At 45.2% G+C, this 16,533-nt stretch overlaps 1 protein-coding gene across 1 annotated transcript in view; it reads left to right on the top strand.

The window, feature by feature from the left end:
• Positions 1-16,533, top strand: part of EIF2D (eukaryotic translation initiation factor 2D) — a 39,780-nt gene that overhangs the window by 1,466 nt on the left and 21,781 nt on the right. Inside the window, exons 2-3 of the mRNA XM_061574055.1 lie at positions 3,157-3,347; positions 4,394-4,477. Of these exons, the coding sequence (XP_061430039.1) occupies positions 3,157-3,347; positions 4,394-4,477 (275 nt within the window). The remainder of the gene's footprint in view (positions 1-3,156; positions 3,348-4,393; positions 4,478-16,533) is intronic.

Raw genomic sequence — 16,533 nt, 5'->3', positions numbered from 1 at the left:
CCGCAACAAGCAAAAACATGAACAAGAAACATCTGAAAGTGACTACACGCAACAGAAAAATCCAGGAAAAAACAGCAAAGTCTTCCAGAAAAAACACCGAAATTCAATGCTGTGTGCAAAAATCCCAGTGGGATGCAAATCAAACAATAACAACCATAAGACAACTTAGATTACATTTCGATTTAAAGCTTTCGTGACTGCAGGGATTCATCTTCTTGTTTCTTTCGGTAAAGTCACGTAGAAGGGAAGTAATAAAATAATAAAAATAAAACATAATAAAACAATTCTCACGACGTTTCGGCTACAACGCAAGCAGCCGTCTTCAGGTGAAGAATGAGACACTACCAAACTAGGAGCTTATATATAAGCTGCATTGGGGGTTGAAGAGCGCCTTAACAAAAAGAATGTGCATGTGAAGAGGGATTTAGCATATTCATGGAAAATGCGTAGGCGTTGGGCGGGGGGGTGTCAAAGTCATATTATGCCCATGCATTATGCAGGATCAGCAGCAACCAAGGGGGGTGCAGGGATTAGCAGTAACAAAGGAAAGGAATGTTAATGATATGTAGCTGCAGTTACTCAACAACCACGTAGAAAACTAAAGTATAAACTACATAAAAAACTAAAGTATAAACTGCATCGCACCATCAGTATACTTACTATACTCTATAATAAGCTGAGTTACTAACAGCAAGTAATACATTAAAATTTTACCTCGTAAAAATTCTATAATATGCTTCCATCTAAACCTTATTCTCTTACATCACACGAGCATATACCGTACTATATACTGCCATAGATAAACCCAACATTAAATTATATACTGTATTGCTGTAAACCAACCTATATCTTATACATTTAATATCACACTATGTATTATTCTGCACACCCTAATGTGTATCGAAATGGTTTATTACGTCCTTCCAATGATTGCTGAGCCAGAATCCATCTTCTCGGTTAAAGTTGTCTCTGTGTTTGTATATGTGGATCGCCTCATGAACGAATCTCTCATGATAGCCAGATGGCTTGCAGAGAACCTCTGTCTTGGAGAAGTCAATATCATGTGAGCCCACTGAGTTGTAACAGTGATCTGCCACGGCTGAGGTGTTAGTCCTACCGTGTTTCAGGTCAGCTTTATGTTCACGGATGCGGTCCGAGACATGTCGTTTGGTTTCCCCAATGGTAGCAGTTACATTGGGGAAACCAAACGACATGTCTCGGACCGCATCCGTGAACATAAAGCTGACCTGAAACACGGTAGGACTAACACCTCAGCCGTGGCAGATCACTGTTACAACTCAGTGGGCTCACATGATATTGACTTCTCCAAGACAGAGGTTCTCTGCAAGCCATCTGGCTATCATGAGAGATTCGTTCATGAGGCGATCCACATATACAAACACAGAGACAACTTTAACCGAGAAGATGGATTCTGGCTCAGCAATCATTGGAAGGACGTAATAAACCATTTCGATACACATTAGGGTGTGCAGAATAATACATAGTGTGATATTAAATGTATAAGATATAGGTTGGTTTACAGCAATACAGTATATAATTTAATGTTGGGTTTATCTATGGCAGTATATAGTACGGTATATGCTCGTGTGATGTAAGAGAATAAGGTTTAGATGGAAGCATATTATAGAATTTTTACGAGGTAAAATTTTAATGTATTACTTGCTGTTAGTAACTCAGCTTATTATAGAGTATAGTAAGTATACTGATGGTGCGATGCAGTTTATACTTTAGTTTTTTATGTAGTTTATACTTTAGTTTTCTACGTGGTTGTTGAGTAACTGCAGCTACATATCATTAACATTCCTTTCCTTTGTTACTGCTAATCCCTGCACCCCCCTTGGTTGCTGCTGATCCTGCATAATGCATGGGCATAATATGACTTTGACACCCCCCCGCCCAACGCCTACGCATTTTCCATGAATATGCTAAATCCCTCTTCACATGCACATTCTTTTTGTTAAGGCGCTCTTCAACCCCCAATGCAGCTTATATATAAGCTCCTAGTTTGGTAGTGTCTCATTCTTCACCTGAAGACGGCTGCTTGCGTTGTAGCCGAAACGTCGTGAGAATTGTTTTATTATGTTTTATTTTTATTATTTTATTACTTCCCTTCTACGTGACTTTACCGAAAGAAACAAGAAGATGAAACTTAGATTACAGTTATCAGGCTAACTCTGTACTACAACATCGATGGAATCGAACCGGTAACCTCGGGGTTACAGATCGAATGTGCGAACCATTACACCACAGCATACAAACTTGGCTGACTTAAGTGTTGGCTAACGGAGCCTTTGCATTGAAGCTCCCACGAAATGTTATGAGAGTGAACATATTCCAATTGAGGACCCTCCCGATAAACAATGTTGAACTCACAGATAAGTTTGGGGTTATTTAACGCAATATAACATTATTTCAAATTGTCACGTTAAATTGAGGATTGTGTCGGATTGCAAAACACAATTGCAGTATAAAATTAAAATGGTATTGGTCATAATGACTCTGGTTTGTGTGCCATCTTCATAGGGAAAGGCCATTGCAAAGGCGCTTTTGTTCACGTAAAATTATAGTCAGCAGTGGTTTCAGAATCGGAAGGGATGTTGTTACGTGGATTTAGCCAGTTAGGTGATTTGCGAGTAATTTGAACATTTGGCAAGGTCGGTCTACAAGCCACTTCCTAGCCGACCGTCTGTTTTATGCCCCCCTCGTCCTCTTCGTTCACAATCTTCTCTGTCTCTCTCTTTGTCCCTCATTCTCCCTCATGCCCCCAATCTCGTGTTCAATCCTTCCTCCTTTCACCCCTCCACTGGAATACACTTTCTCCTGTACATTTAGCAGTCCCCCTCCTTAACCTCTTTTCTTTCCTCTCTCAAAGCCTCACCTCTTCTCCATTTCCTTCCTCTTTCCTCCCCTCGCCCCTCTACTCATTCCCATCCCTCCCCTACCATTTCGTGACCCCCGTGTGCCCTCTGTTACGGCCACTGATTCCTCGGCCCTTTGCACGTCCCTGCCATCTAAATAACAATGTATTTGTTACCGCTTTTTAAACTACGTAAAGCGCCTTGAGCAAAGGCGCTATGTAAATATGAAATAATATGTTTGTCTTGACCGTGGATCCCTCTTTGGTGTGGCGAGCAGGCGAAAGCTGCGTGCCGATGTGGGCCGCGCACTTCCATCGCTGTCGGCCGAGGAGCTAAGTGCCCTTGTGCCACAGAAGGAGGACATGAGTGTGGTGCGGGCGTACGCGCACAAGGGCGACGTTGTCACCATCTACCTGCTCAACTCCAACCCCGTCTTCTTCGAATGGGAGAAGCGCCTCTTTCCCACGGGTACATGGAAAGGTTTCCATCCGATTGGTCACCGGACAGCTGTGTGTTACTACTTGGCGTGTAACGATGCGCCGATCCGTCAATTGCAATTGATTCTGGTCGTCTTATTTTTATGGGGGTTTTTTCAGTTTTATTCCAATTGTGCTGACTGTGTCGTGTCATGCGACAAAGTATCTCTCGCAGGGCAGTGTAACCCTTCGTGTTAGAGAACAACGCACGGAAGCGGATACTGCAGAGCTACCTCGTGAGATTCCTGCAAGTGACCTCTGGTTTACTCGGTAGAGGGCAGCACGGAGTAATGTTCATCGCTGATAGTCAAATTGGTATTTTTAAATCCTTTATATTAAGTTCGTTTGCTTGCTTACGACCGTGCAAATCTTTCGGTCGTTTTTTAACCCACTTCCCGTGATCCAATCGAGCTGACATTTTCCACACAGACTCGTTGTGCGTGACAATTAATGTTCGTGAAATTTTTTTTCCAAAATTTTACACTTTTTAGGACAAAAATATTATATTTAATTACCAATTGCTTAATGGTGCAATGCAATAATCTGCCCCATAGGTGGCAGCCATCTCAAGCCAGAGGACGAGAGGACTCTAGCCGCCACGCATATAAAGGATTTATAGTGAAAAACTTTGTTTTTACGGGTTATACTTGTTAATGCTCTGAGCTGGAATTTATTAAAATGAAGTGCAGAACAAAATTCCACGTGATCTTTTTTTTGTGTGAAATGATTGTTCACCAGACTGAGACCATCAGCTCGACGCACGTGAGAAGCCAATTTAATAAAGGATGGCTGCCCTGGATCCTAACCCATGATCTCAGTCGTGCCAGCTCAGCACTATAATCTCTTGAGCCACCCGGCCACCTTCACTCAATTCAGAGGTGGACATTAGTACAGTACTGGGGAGACGAAGTCTGTGTTACTGGCCACACCACCCACTTGTGTCCCTTCATGGCCTTGGTAGGTGCTCGCTAACGACAGTTTCTCCAACATTCTACGATGCTAAATGGGGATATTTGCCTTTGCTTGGTGTTGTTACAGTTTACACCCTGTGGAATCTCCCAGACATGATGCCAGTCTTCACTACATGGCCTCCTGTGTTGGACAGGCTGCTTGGCGGAGCAGGTATGGAACCTTGACCATGCTTACATCAGGATTGTTCATATTTTTTTTTTGCATGACACATCATATGTATTGACATATGTGAGACTATGTGTCACGACTCCCAGTGTTTAGACTTCGCCTTTTCTCTCACTGATATTTTCCTTCAGTCACTGTTTCATCTTTCTAATCTTAATCTCTTGACGACAGTTTCCATCGTTTCTCTCTGTTATTTATCATCTCTTTCATCTCACTAATCCATGCAACTTTTTGTCTCTGTGAGCCATATCTCTCTTTTATTTCGATTTAAAGCTTTCGTGACTGCAGGGATTCATCTTCTTGGTTCTTTCGGTAAAGTCACGTAGAAGGGAAGTAATAAAATAATAAAAATAAAACATAATAAAACAATTCTCACGACGTTTCGGCCACAACGCAAGCAGCCGTCCTCAGGTGAAAACCAGGTCCGTCGAGGCGACAGAGTCTGAATGAAACAGCACACGGGCTTAGAGCATATATATAAGCTGGGCGCATTGACAAAGGAATTTGCATATCAACAGGAATTTAGCATATTTATGGGAAATGCAGGAATGTAATTAGTACTGCATATGCATGTGCATTATGCAGGATTAACAGCATCAAAGGGAGCTGCAGTTACTGCTGCTGCAGCAGTTGCTGCTGCTGCAGTTTCTGCTGCTGCTGCAGTTGCTGCTGCTGCTGCAGTTGCTGCTGCTGCACTTGCTGCTGCTGCACTTGCTGCTGCTGCTGCACTTGCTGCTGCTGCTGCACTTGCTGCTGCTGCTGCAGTTGCTGCCTTATCCATTTTAATATAACACTATGTATTATTCTACCCACCCTAATGTGTATCATACTGCTATATGTTTACTGTACAATTACGACACCATACATTACTCTGCACACTGCACCATGCCAGTGAGTGGAACGCGGTCTGAAAGTCACCGTTAACGTGAACACAATCAGTTAAGATCCGAAATGGTTTATTACGTCCTTCCAATGATTGCTAAGCCAGAATCCATCTTCTCGGTTGAAATTGTCTCTGTGTTTGTATATGTGGATCGCCTCATGAACGAATCTCTCATGATAGCCAGATGGCTTGCAGAGAACCTCTGTCTTGGAGAAGTCAATGTCATGTGAGCCCACTGAATTGTAACAGTGATCTGCCACGGCTGAGGTGTTTGTCCTACCGTGTTTCAGGTCTGCCTTATGTTCACGGATGCGGTCCGAGACATGTCGTTTGGTTTCTCCAATGTAACTGCTACCACAGAGGCAACTTAGTTTGTAGACGCCAGGGTACTGTATGTCTGGAACCACATCTTTTACAGACGGGACCAGATCACGGATTTTATGTACTGTGTTGAATCGGACCTGGATCTTGTGTTTAATCAGTGCAGCAGCAGCAGCAAGTGCAGCAGCAGCAGCAAGTGCAGCAGCAGCAGCAACTGCAGCAGCAGCAGCAACTGCAGCAGCAGCAGAAACTGCAGCAGCAGCAACTGCTGCAGCAGCAGTAACTGCAGCTCCCTTTGATGCTGTTAATCCTGCATAATGCACATGCATATGCAGTACTAATTACATTCCTGCATTTCCCATAAATATGCTAAATTCCTGTTGATATGCAAATTCCTTTGTCAATGCGCCCAGCTTATATATATGCTCTAAGCCCGTGTGCTGTTTCATTCAGACTCTGTCGCCTCGACGGACCTGGTTTTCACCTGAGGACGGCTGCTTGCGTTGTGGCCGAAACGTCGTGAGAATTGTTTTATTATGTTTTATTTTTATTATTTTATTACTTCCCTTCTACGTGACTTTACCGAAAGAACCAAGAAGACCATATCTCTCTGTCGGCTTTTCTTCAACGGCCACTCTCAGAACCTTTGCGGGCCAGATGTGGCCCACCAGCCACCTCTTGAAGAGTCCCGCTTTGCCTGACACACAGAGGCCAGACATTTAATTAGGATCCACGTAATTCAGCAGGGAAATCCTGAGACTCAATAAAGCAACTGCGGAAATTGGAAACAAACAAAAAAATTTGTTCCGTGCAAATCAATAACTATATCTTGTAAGAAAGAAAAAAATACATTATGCTGACATTTTGAGCATTGGACCTGTAGACGGAGCAGTAAATTGCCATCTGTTCTCTATTTCAAATACATATTCCTTAGTTTTCTTGGTAATTATATTACGGGAGAAGCAGTCCCATAATGTATTCAAATGTTAAACAAATAACGTTTTAAACGGGGGATGTACCAGCTCGTACAGTCTGTTTCTCCTTAACTAAGAAGCACTCACTCACATTTAGTCATCAAAAGTGGATCCTCAAAAGGTACTTTAATCACTCAGCCCCGTATTGCTGCCCTGCACATGCTACAGACCCCAAATATGCTGCGCAAGAAGAAAGCGAGTAGGCACTTAACAGTTATTTGATTAAAATAAATTCGTATTTTCCCGGTATGATAGATGAATTGAATTATGTAGGAATGCATCATTTTCAATTTCTGGAAATGTTTGCTTTGGGCAATGGAATGGAATGAATGAGGCAACAAACAGGACAAAATTAGACAGACATTACAAACAGGACAAATCAGACCGAATATACGAGATATATAAAAAAAAAAACGAGAGTTACAGTACAAACGAGACACCAATATGAGATGGAAAGATTAAAGACAATACTTTACGAGCATGAAACAGTAAAAAAAGATTACAAACAAAATATTGTCTGTAATTTAATACGGACAATACAAAAACAATTATTAATGTGCACGTTCATGAGAGATGGCAACGGCTTGGGGAGGCCTACATCCAGCAGTAGATGGTTGGTGATGATGATTCATACAAACGATACACATTGAATATTAGACTGTTCAAATTTGGGAATCAAATTATGACCTCAAATAGAAACAATTCATACGCTAGTAGCATACCTGTCAACCCCTTTTCAGTGCCTACCTTATCACAGACCAATTCAGACCGTATTGGTCACCCCGTGCCCTTATAAATGTCAACGTTCATCCTACAAAGTCCCATCACAAGGGAGAAACACAAACAGACAATGTTTTATGTTTCCCCATATTGAAACGGCCGTACACCGCATGGACCTGAAAACTCAATTTCCCTGTACAAGAATCCGGCTAAACCTTATGGGTTGATGGGTATGATAGTAGTGGTGGGTGAGAGTGTATCGTTCCATGTCTATAACCCCGACATCGTTTTTCACTTTGCAGTGTTCACGTTTCCCACTGGAGGGCGTAAGAGCCTCCTGCTGTACACAGCTCGTTGTGTATGAATGCATTCAATAAATAAAGCAACAGACGCCGTGATTGCTTAAGCACACAATCCTGTTTCCTGCACAGCCGAGCACACCGTTCCATCGTAAATGTGTTCAATTACATTTCACCTTCCGTTCAGCGCTAATGAGAACAATCTCATTGGACGTATTGTACAAATATGATTGACCTTCCTTGGGGCCCTGTTAAAGGAGTGAGTGGCATAGGAAAGTGGCTAGCTGGTAAATATACAGAGGCTGGCGTTGAGTCATGCCCTTTTCCTGTGAGCCATATGCTGCAGTAACATCTTATTTTGACTCCCCCTTGCTGGAGTTTTATGTGTAAACTGGCACCGTGGTATCGTATTTCCCCCCCCCCACTGCGTTGTACAATTCACGAAGGCCTGTCGCAACTGGCCGTTGGCTCGCAGAGACATGAGACGCAGCCGCTGTGCCGTCCCGTGTCTCGGAGTCGTGCGCTTGCCTCATTAAAACGATGGCCGGCGCGATGGAAGAAGCGTGGCTCAAATAAAACCCAGCGGGCGCACTGTACGGAGGCAGCCGGGGCGTGTAAAAGGAGCTGTGAGGACATCGCGCCTATGTGTGCGCTGCTTTGAGGCAAGCGACTGCCGTTTGATTGAGGAGTCATTACATGCCGAGTGTGTCAAAGGGCAAAAAAACCCAACAAAACAGACCACTGACTTTCACGCGGTTTTATGCTATGCACATTCCCGTTTTTAAACGCAAAATTGTAGCCATGTGCTCCCTAGCTTTAATGAATAACCTATTGTGGGCTCTGCGTGTTTTCTAGCCCCTTTAGCATGGCATTCCGCCGGAGGCGATTTCTTCCGTTCAATGTTTGTAGGGATCGTATGTGTGTAATCATTTAGCACAGGATTTAAAGAAATGTAGACGGTTAGGCCAACCCTGCCCTATGAGTAAAACCAATCAACCTCCACGCCATAATTTTTGGGTGTGCCAACTTGATGTTTGTTTTCAGAGAACTCTCTTCAAAAGCTCTTCTATACATGTATTTATAATTTGGGATGTGTTCACGATTGTCGGTTTAATCCAAATAATGTCGTCTAGATGAGACATTGTGGACAATATGAATGTTGTTCTTGTTTCGGGTTGATACAAAAACACGTCACCGGAAGTGATGTCACTTCTATGACATCACTTCCACGACGTCACTCACGTCCTTTTCAGGGCAAAACGATGTCACGTGGCGTTGTGTGACGTCACTGTTGTTAGCACAGAGACTATTTCATGTAGTACATAATGTAAGCGATGCGAAAATCCAAAAAAATATCCATAGTTATTTTTAAAAATCTGAAACTTTGGAATCTGATTTTCTTTTTGAAACTTATGCCAAATATATTTTAAGAATTGAAAGCTTCGAAAACATGATTTTAATTTTTATCAGGAAGTCGGTCAGTCATAATTCTCTATCAGCGAATAAGCAAAAACTCTTCTTTAGAACTGATTTTTGTGTTAAGTTTGTTGTCCTTCCCCCACACCTCCAATCAGCACGGTTGGTTACGTACGGTGCAAAAGAACGTCAACATACAAACAACACATTCATCACCAAATAACGAATATGTTGCTTTGTTTAACCATTGACATCTCACTGCATTGGCATCCCATCATAGGTCCACATGAAAGATAGTGTACAAATGTAAACTAAAGTGTTATCATTCTATTCCTCACCATTGTCATTGCCATAAAGATCAAAGTTGCCTTAACATGTATTACGTTTTCTTGGTTCTTTCGGTAAAGTCAGGTAGAAGCAAGGTGTGAAATCCACAGCAAGAAAATTTGAAATGTTCTTGCTGTGGATTTCACACCTGATGATGATTGCTTGTGTTGCAGTCGAAACGTGAGCATTTTTATTGTTTTATATTTGTATTATTTTATTATTTCCCTTCTACGTGACTTTACCGAAAGAACTAAGAATATGAATCCCTGCAGTCACGAAAGCTTTAAATCGAGATATATTTAAAAATAAAGCATTCAGACTCTGTCTTCTCGACAGACCTGTTCTTCACCTGAGGACGGCTGCTTGCGTTGTGGCCGAAACGTCGTGAGAATTATTTAATTATGTTTAATTTTTATTATTTTATTATTTCCATTCTACGTGACTTTACCGAAAGAACCAATAAGGTTAAATATATCTGCCGACTCTGATTTCCTGATTTCAAGTGGCTAGGCGTTCCGAACATAGCTTGGGTGCCACTCTAACAAAAGCATGATCGCCAAAAGAGAGCAACCTAGACCTGGGAGAGCTGAGCAGTTGGAAATCAGGAGATCTTAAGGACTTTGAAGGAATATATAAATGCATTAGTTCCTGCAAGTAATATGGGCTGAGCCCTCTTAAAACCTTATAGGTTAATAGCAGTATCTTAAAATCCACTCGGAATTTGACCGGTAGCCAGTGAAGGGCTAAGAGGACCTGGTGTAATGTGCTCACGGAATGGTGTATGTTTATGCACTCGAGCAGTTGCATTCTGAAGAAGCTGGAGTCTGCCCACTACTTTGCTTGGTATCCTGAGAAGTGAGGCGTTGCAGTAGTCGAGTCCGGGATAACACAAAAGCATGGATCAGTTTCTCAAAGTCAGCAGGTGACAGGAAGCGATGCATATATGTGCCTCAAAGGACAATTACTGGTCAAACTGAACACCAAGGTTTCTGACCTCCCTTGTGAGACTCACATCGTGACCATGAGTCAACAAACGAGGCGAAACCAATTTTACGAAGATGATGCAGAGGGGAGCCGACGGATATGCCTGTGGCCCCACGAGTGTGCGCCTTTGCTGTGTTCAATTTACTTGAAGAGAGACAACATTTCAAGGGCAATGGACAATGGAGTTTTCTAGTAAATGTGTGGATTTATATAACGACTACCATCACCTTTGTTTTTAGCCAGTGCTTCATTGTGCCCTTGCGTGAGTCACACCAACCCATGGTCTCGTTCGCATTTGATACAAAAATAGCGGGCCATTTATCGCTCGCCCGCGTAGACAATCCCCCTCACCCCTTCGATCTGACGAGAGCTCACACGTTCGCTCTTGCAACGAAGCAGCAGCAACAACAACAAAAAACGAACCTCGACAATTCGGCCGCCTTAAATCCATGTGCAAAGACGGGCAGGCGTGCGCGCGGACGGACGGACGGACAGAAGCCGCGATTTCAACGTAAAGAAACAATTGCACTTTTTTTTACGACGGGGTGGGCGAGCGGGTCGGGTGGGTTTGTTTGGGTCATGCATTCGCATCGCCAGCCCGAGTGCGAGCAATTTCGGACCGTCACCCGCTGCTGTACCGCCAATGCCCCTCCTGTCCTGCGCGACATCATAGTAGGTGGAAAGGAATGGGGATCAGCGACTCGGTGGAGCTGCGGGGACGGGCGGGGAGGGTGGTGCGGTTGGGATTGAGAGTGCCTCTTGTGGAAGGATATGGGGGATTTGACGGGTGGATGGGGGGGTTGGAGGAGGAGGAGGCGTTCGTGGTGAGCGAGTGGCTTTGTAGTGTTGGGGGAGTGAGGGGTGGGTAGGAGGCAAGGCAGCGGTCGTGGGGAGGGGAGAGCGAGGAGGTGGGAGGGGGAAGCAGTGCTGATATGTTTCACTGGCTGTGCACCCGGTTGCTCTCGGCATGAACCCGTTTCACCCTGACAGCGAACCCAGTCAACCCAGCAAGCACTCGGCCCCGTCCCTCTGGGCGCACCACCTCGGCGGGTCACGCGGGTTTGCCTCGCCGCCTATCTGTGTCGACTGCGAGGTCGGACGAGGGCGTTGAGGACACGCCTGTGTGATGCAGTCGCCTGCACCCAGGTCGGTTGTTATCAGGCACCCAGTGTGGACACCTATAACGTGCACAAGGGGCAGGCAGGCAGGGTTTGTGGCTCGTTCATGTAAGGACCCCGAATATTTAATCCCAGCTTAGTCTGCAAGCAGTTGCTCCCCATAGAGACAGAGACATTTGTTAATTCGTGCGTGGCGTCCTGTGTGCGGTGTTGACATCTTCGCTAAATCGGTCCAGCGATTTAGCTTCAATTTGCAATTCCCATCGTTGTTTTTGTCACGAGGCAACAGGATGCAGATTACATTTTTTCGTCCGTCGTTTGGTTCATTTTGCTTATGTCAGGTCCCGTTCGACGCGTTGACACCACCGCTCTAATTGTTTATTCAGCGCCGTCGCCTATCGCTCGGCGGTGCGGTGGTACGTAAGTGCAGCAGAGCAATTGAGGCACCCACTTCAAATTGACGTTCTCTAAATGTCCAATTTAATAAGATTACAAACTGATGATGAATTGTAAGCGTGGATGAGCACGTTGCCTATGCGTGCGTGTGTCCCGCACCCAGAGGTTGGCTCCTAGCCCTGCAAGAGCCCCGATTAGCACTGGTTGGCTACGTACGGTGCGAAAGAAGTTCAACATACATACAAGAGGATGCGCTGCTTCCATAGAGGTGCATCTTGTCTTAGCTATACGGCCCACCAGTGCAGCTTTTAACTGTTGGGCATATCCACACCTTACTGAAGCTATTGCTTCATTGAGTTAAAATAAATGGCAAATCCCATTTTTGCACGAATAAATATAACCTTTTACACGTGATACTCAAAACGCTATCCACATTGATGTGGGGGATGATTGACGTGGATTCTATTATCCGCGATGTTATCCGCAAATTTACTCCACTCCATGCAATAAAAATATGCGGAAAGTAGGACAAATTTGCCGATGAATTCCACATGTGTCTATGAAAAGTGCATGCCAGAAAAAATTGTCTGGCAAGATCCCCGGATAAACCGCGGATAACAAAATGACTTTGACGTGCGACTTAACCTCAAGGCAAAAAAAAACGTCGCAAATAATAGGAAAGGTGTCCCCAGCCCTTCTCATAAGAGGCAGGTTGACGGGAGTAGTAAATGTCAATCGTAATGAGTGGTCATTCACTCCTCCGTTCACTGCCCGTGCGATGCATATTACCTACTATAATCACCCAGGGATGTTCTTGGCGCGCGTGACGGCACTCCACGTCGACCAGCCCCCCTCATTAATAATCATGAACAGGTAATGTCCTCCACATGGACCCGCCCCTCATTAACAAACATGCGCGGATGACGTCACTCCGCATTGAGAACCCCCCTCATTAATAATCATGAGCAGGTGATGTCAGTCCTTTTTTTCTCGTGTGTTGCCCGTGTTGTGTGTGTGTGTCGCTCATCACGCCGTGCGCTGTGCATGTGGGGAGCGGTAGTGCCGCTGTTAGTGCCCTGTGCTACGAGCCGAGTTTAGTTCCTTCTGACGGCCTCCACCGGTGATGATTATCTGAACCAGTCTTGGGCCTCCCCTAGGTCGACAGCCTCAAATGAGTACCTGGCGTGGTTTGTAAACATCGCCAATGGGGAGACAAAGGCGGCCGGCCGTGGTGCTGGCCACCCACCCTCTCGTGTGCCGTGCCGGCCTTCATAGGTGCTGCTCATCGCTAACAGCACTTGCCCCAATATTCTGTCAAGACTATTGGGGCAAGCCTATCTATTTCTATAGAAGGGAAAGTTGTGAATGTGTGTGTCGGTTCGAAATGTTTGGCATACTTCCCGACATGCATCAGACTTGGAATTTGGCATGTGAGTAGTTTTCAGACTGTACACAATGCAAAAAGTATAAAATTCGACTTTAGATTTTTTTCTGGGGGGGGGCGCAATAATGGATATATTTTGCACGGCAAGTGAGCTGTGACGTCACATCTGTGATGTCACCCGCATGCGGCAGCGTCACGCAGTGTGCCTGCTGACGTCACGCATCCCCCCCCCCAACCCTCCGCGTAGGCCGCGTCTTAATCCAAGACAAGAATCCAAGTCTCGGGCGAAGCCAGATAGTATAAAGCTAGTCCATTATAAAAGGCCGCCATTCCGTTTGTCCGTCAACTAGATTAAAAGAGCCTTTCAGACGGCCTGAAACAAACAAGTGTGGACCCCCCACCTTCAGATTTGGGGGTAAAAAGTTGACCCAACAGGTTTCCAAAAATTGTCGACACCCGCCCCCCCCCCCGAAAAAATAAATGTATTTTGTAAGCATGAATGCCTACAACAACAACAACCGCCATTCGCCACTAAGTGGTGGTGACATTCACCACGACGCTTGTGCACGGGGCAGACCCAGATGCCCAGGTCGACTGACTACTGTGCCAACTTGCTGTACTTTAGCCACCCGGCGCTCCGCTCGTTGTTGTGAGCGTCGCTCCTCCGCCCTCCGTTGTTGTCGGAGGGCAACTGCCTCCAACTGCCCAGTAGCGTCCTTCACGAGCCTCCTCCACTGAGGCCGATCTTGACACCGCTGGTACCAGTCATCGGCAAGTCCACGCAGCTCCCCATCCTCCTGTACCACATCACTCCATCTCTTCTCTAGCCCGTGCCGCGCCCATTACGCCCCCGTTACGCCCCCTCGATCCGGCCGAACAAAAGCTGTTTAGGCATGCAGTGGCTGGGCATGCGGGCTACATGACCCAGCCAACGCAGCCTGGATGCTCACACACAGACGTAGTCATTGGAATGAAGCTGGAAAAACCCTCGGAGTTGTGGAAGCTCTTTTTCACAGGTCTCCAGTCTAAACTAGGGTCAGCAATTATGGAATATTACAGAGGAAGTTACAGGGGTAGATATAACGTATGTATGTTGAAATTCTTTCACAGCTTATGTAGTCCACTGTGCTAATTGGAGGTGTGGGGGAAGGATAACAAACTAAACACAAAAAGCAGTTCTAAAGAAATGAGTTTTCAATCTAGATTTCAAAAGTGCATAGCTCCAGTGGCTTCCTAATATCCATGACACGTGCCAACGAATGCTGTGCACCCTGCAGCTTGGGTAATGTTTCTGCCAGACGTCCCAATAGAGACGTGAGTTGCAATGGTAAACAATCGTCCGTACATGAAACAATCGTTCAGAAACTTGGAGAAAACAGCAAAGTAATACAGGGGGAAAAAAACCAGCAATAATAAACATTCTACAAAGAAAAATTACACTTGCAAATTCACAGTTGTCAAATCAAATTTTTAAATCAGAGTTGAAAACGTGGCACGCGCACACACCTACTGTATTAAATGGTGAACCCCCAACTTTTGCTTTAAAACCGCATGTTTATAATGTATTAACTTCTCCAACGCTATCATTACTCCCGCTGTTAGCGATCCTTACTGTGGATAAATACATTGACAGACATCGTGGCCTACTGGCTGGGAATCCAATTTCCAGTTCACTGGGTGCAACGCTGCATTGCACGAAAACACTGCGTCACCACTTCACCCCTCAAATATTTTGTCGGACATGTATGGCTTTTTAAAAAATCCTTTATATTAAGTTCACTTGCTTGCTTGCTTGCGCGCTTACGACCGTGCAAATCTTTCGGTCGTTTTTTAACCCACTTCCCGTGATCCAATCGAGCTGACATTTTCCACACAGACTCGTTGTGCGTGACAATTTATTTTCGTGAAATTTTTTTCCCAAAATTTTACACTTTTTAGGAAAAATTTTTTTAATTTTTAATTACCAATTGCTTAATGGTGGCAGGCAATCATCTGACCCATAGGTGGCAGCCATCTCAAGCCAGAGGACGAGAGGACTCTAGCCGCCACGCATATAAAGGATTTATAGTGAAAAACTTTGTTTTTACGGGTTAATTTTTTCCACTTCTGTCTGCGCACTTGTATTTGTGAATGAAATCTAACATTGTAAAACGTATGAATGGGAGAGCGTAAGTCGCACCCTGATGCCCCTATACCTGAATACGCTCGCGAGTGGGTTTTTGGGTTTTTTTCTCATCTTAGAAAACACTGCATCCATCCACTCTTCCATCAATACCACAGCAAGCAATGTCTGCCGTAGAGAATTGATAAGTAACTCTTCCCGGTCTCTTTGCACTGGTCCGAAACGGCGTGCAAGAATGGCCGTAGAGAGAGCGAGAAACAGGGGAAGGAAAGCATGCGTGAGCATGCAGCCATATGGTTGTGCGTGGCCTTAATGTGCACGTAGCCTGGCACAAGCGCCGTGGTGGCATCACCGCCACTTCCTGGCGAATGGCGATTGTTGCCATGTGTAAGCATCGCCACTCGGGAGACAAAGGCGGCCAAGCATGGTGCTGGCCACCCACCCCCTCTTGTTTCATACCGGCCTTCATAGGTGCTCACTAACAGCACTTTCCCCAAAATTATGTTAAGGTTATACGGGGTTGGGTGGGGGGGTCTCTGTATATGTGCGTAGCGTTGGCATAGTGGAAAGCCCTATGCTATGAATCAGGCTATTCGAGTTTAATTCCCCGCCATGGCTAACATCAGTGGAGAGTTTATCTCCATTTGGCCTTGGTTTCTCCCCTAGGTTGACTCAGCCTCAAATGATTCCTGTTGCAGCGTGTAAACAGCACTGTGTGGAGACAAATGCGGCCGGGCGTGGCGATGACCACACCACCCGCTCGTGCGCCGTGCCGCTCTTCATAGGTACTCGCTAACAGCACTTGCCCCATGATCCTGAGTAGGCTGCACAGGGGCTCGTAGTCTTAGGGCATGCGGATTCGTGTAGTCTGCGCGGAATGCTGCCATTCTGGACGGAATGTAAAATTGGCCGACGTGGACCAGCTCGGTCCGTTAATCTCAGTTTACAGCTTCCTGCGAGCACACAGCCAGACACATTAGAAGGATTTCTCGAGAAACATTCTCCTTGACAGTTCAAATGGCCACCCCCAACTCCGCGGAGCCCTTTTACCCGAAAGAGTTTCGCTCATTAAAGTTTGTTTTATTCTCACGGATGAA

The sequence above is a fragment of the Lethenteron reissneri genome, chromosome 54, assembly GCF_015708825.2.
Source record: "Lethenteron reissneri isolate LAM-NWPU_2019-01 chromosome 54, ASM1570882v1, whole genome shotgun sequence".
NCBI lineage: Eukaryota > Metazoa > Chordata > Hyperoartia > Petromyzontiformes > Petromyzontidae > Lethenteron > Lethenteron reissneri.
Note: the sequence above shows the minus strand (reverse complement) of the source record. Positions and strands in the feature narration are given on the sequence as shown.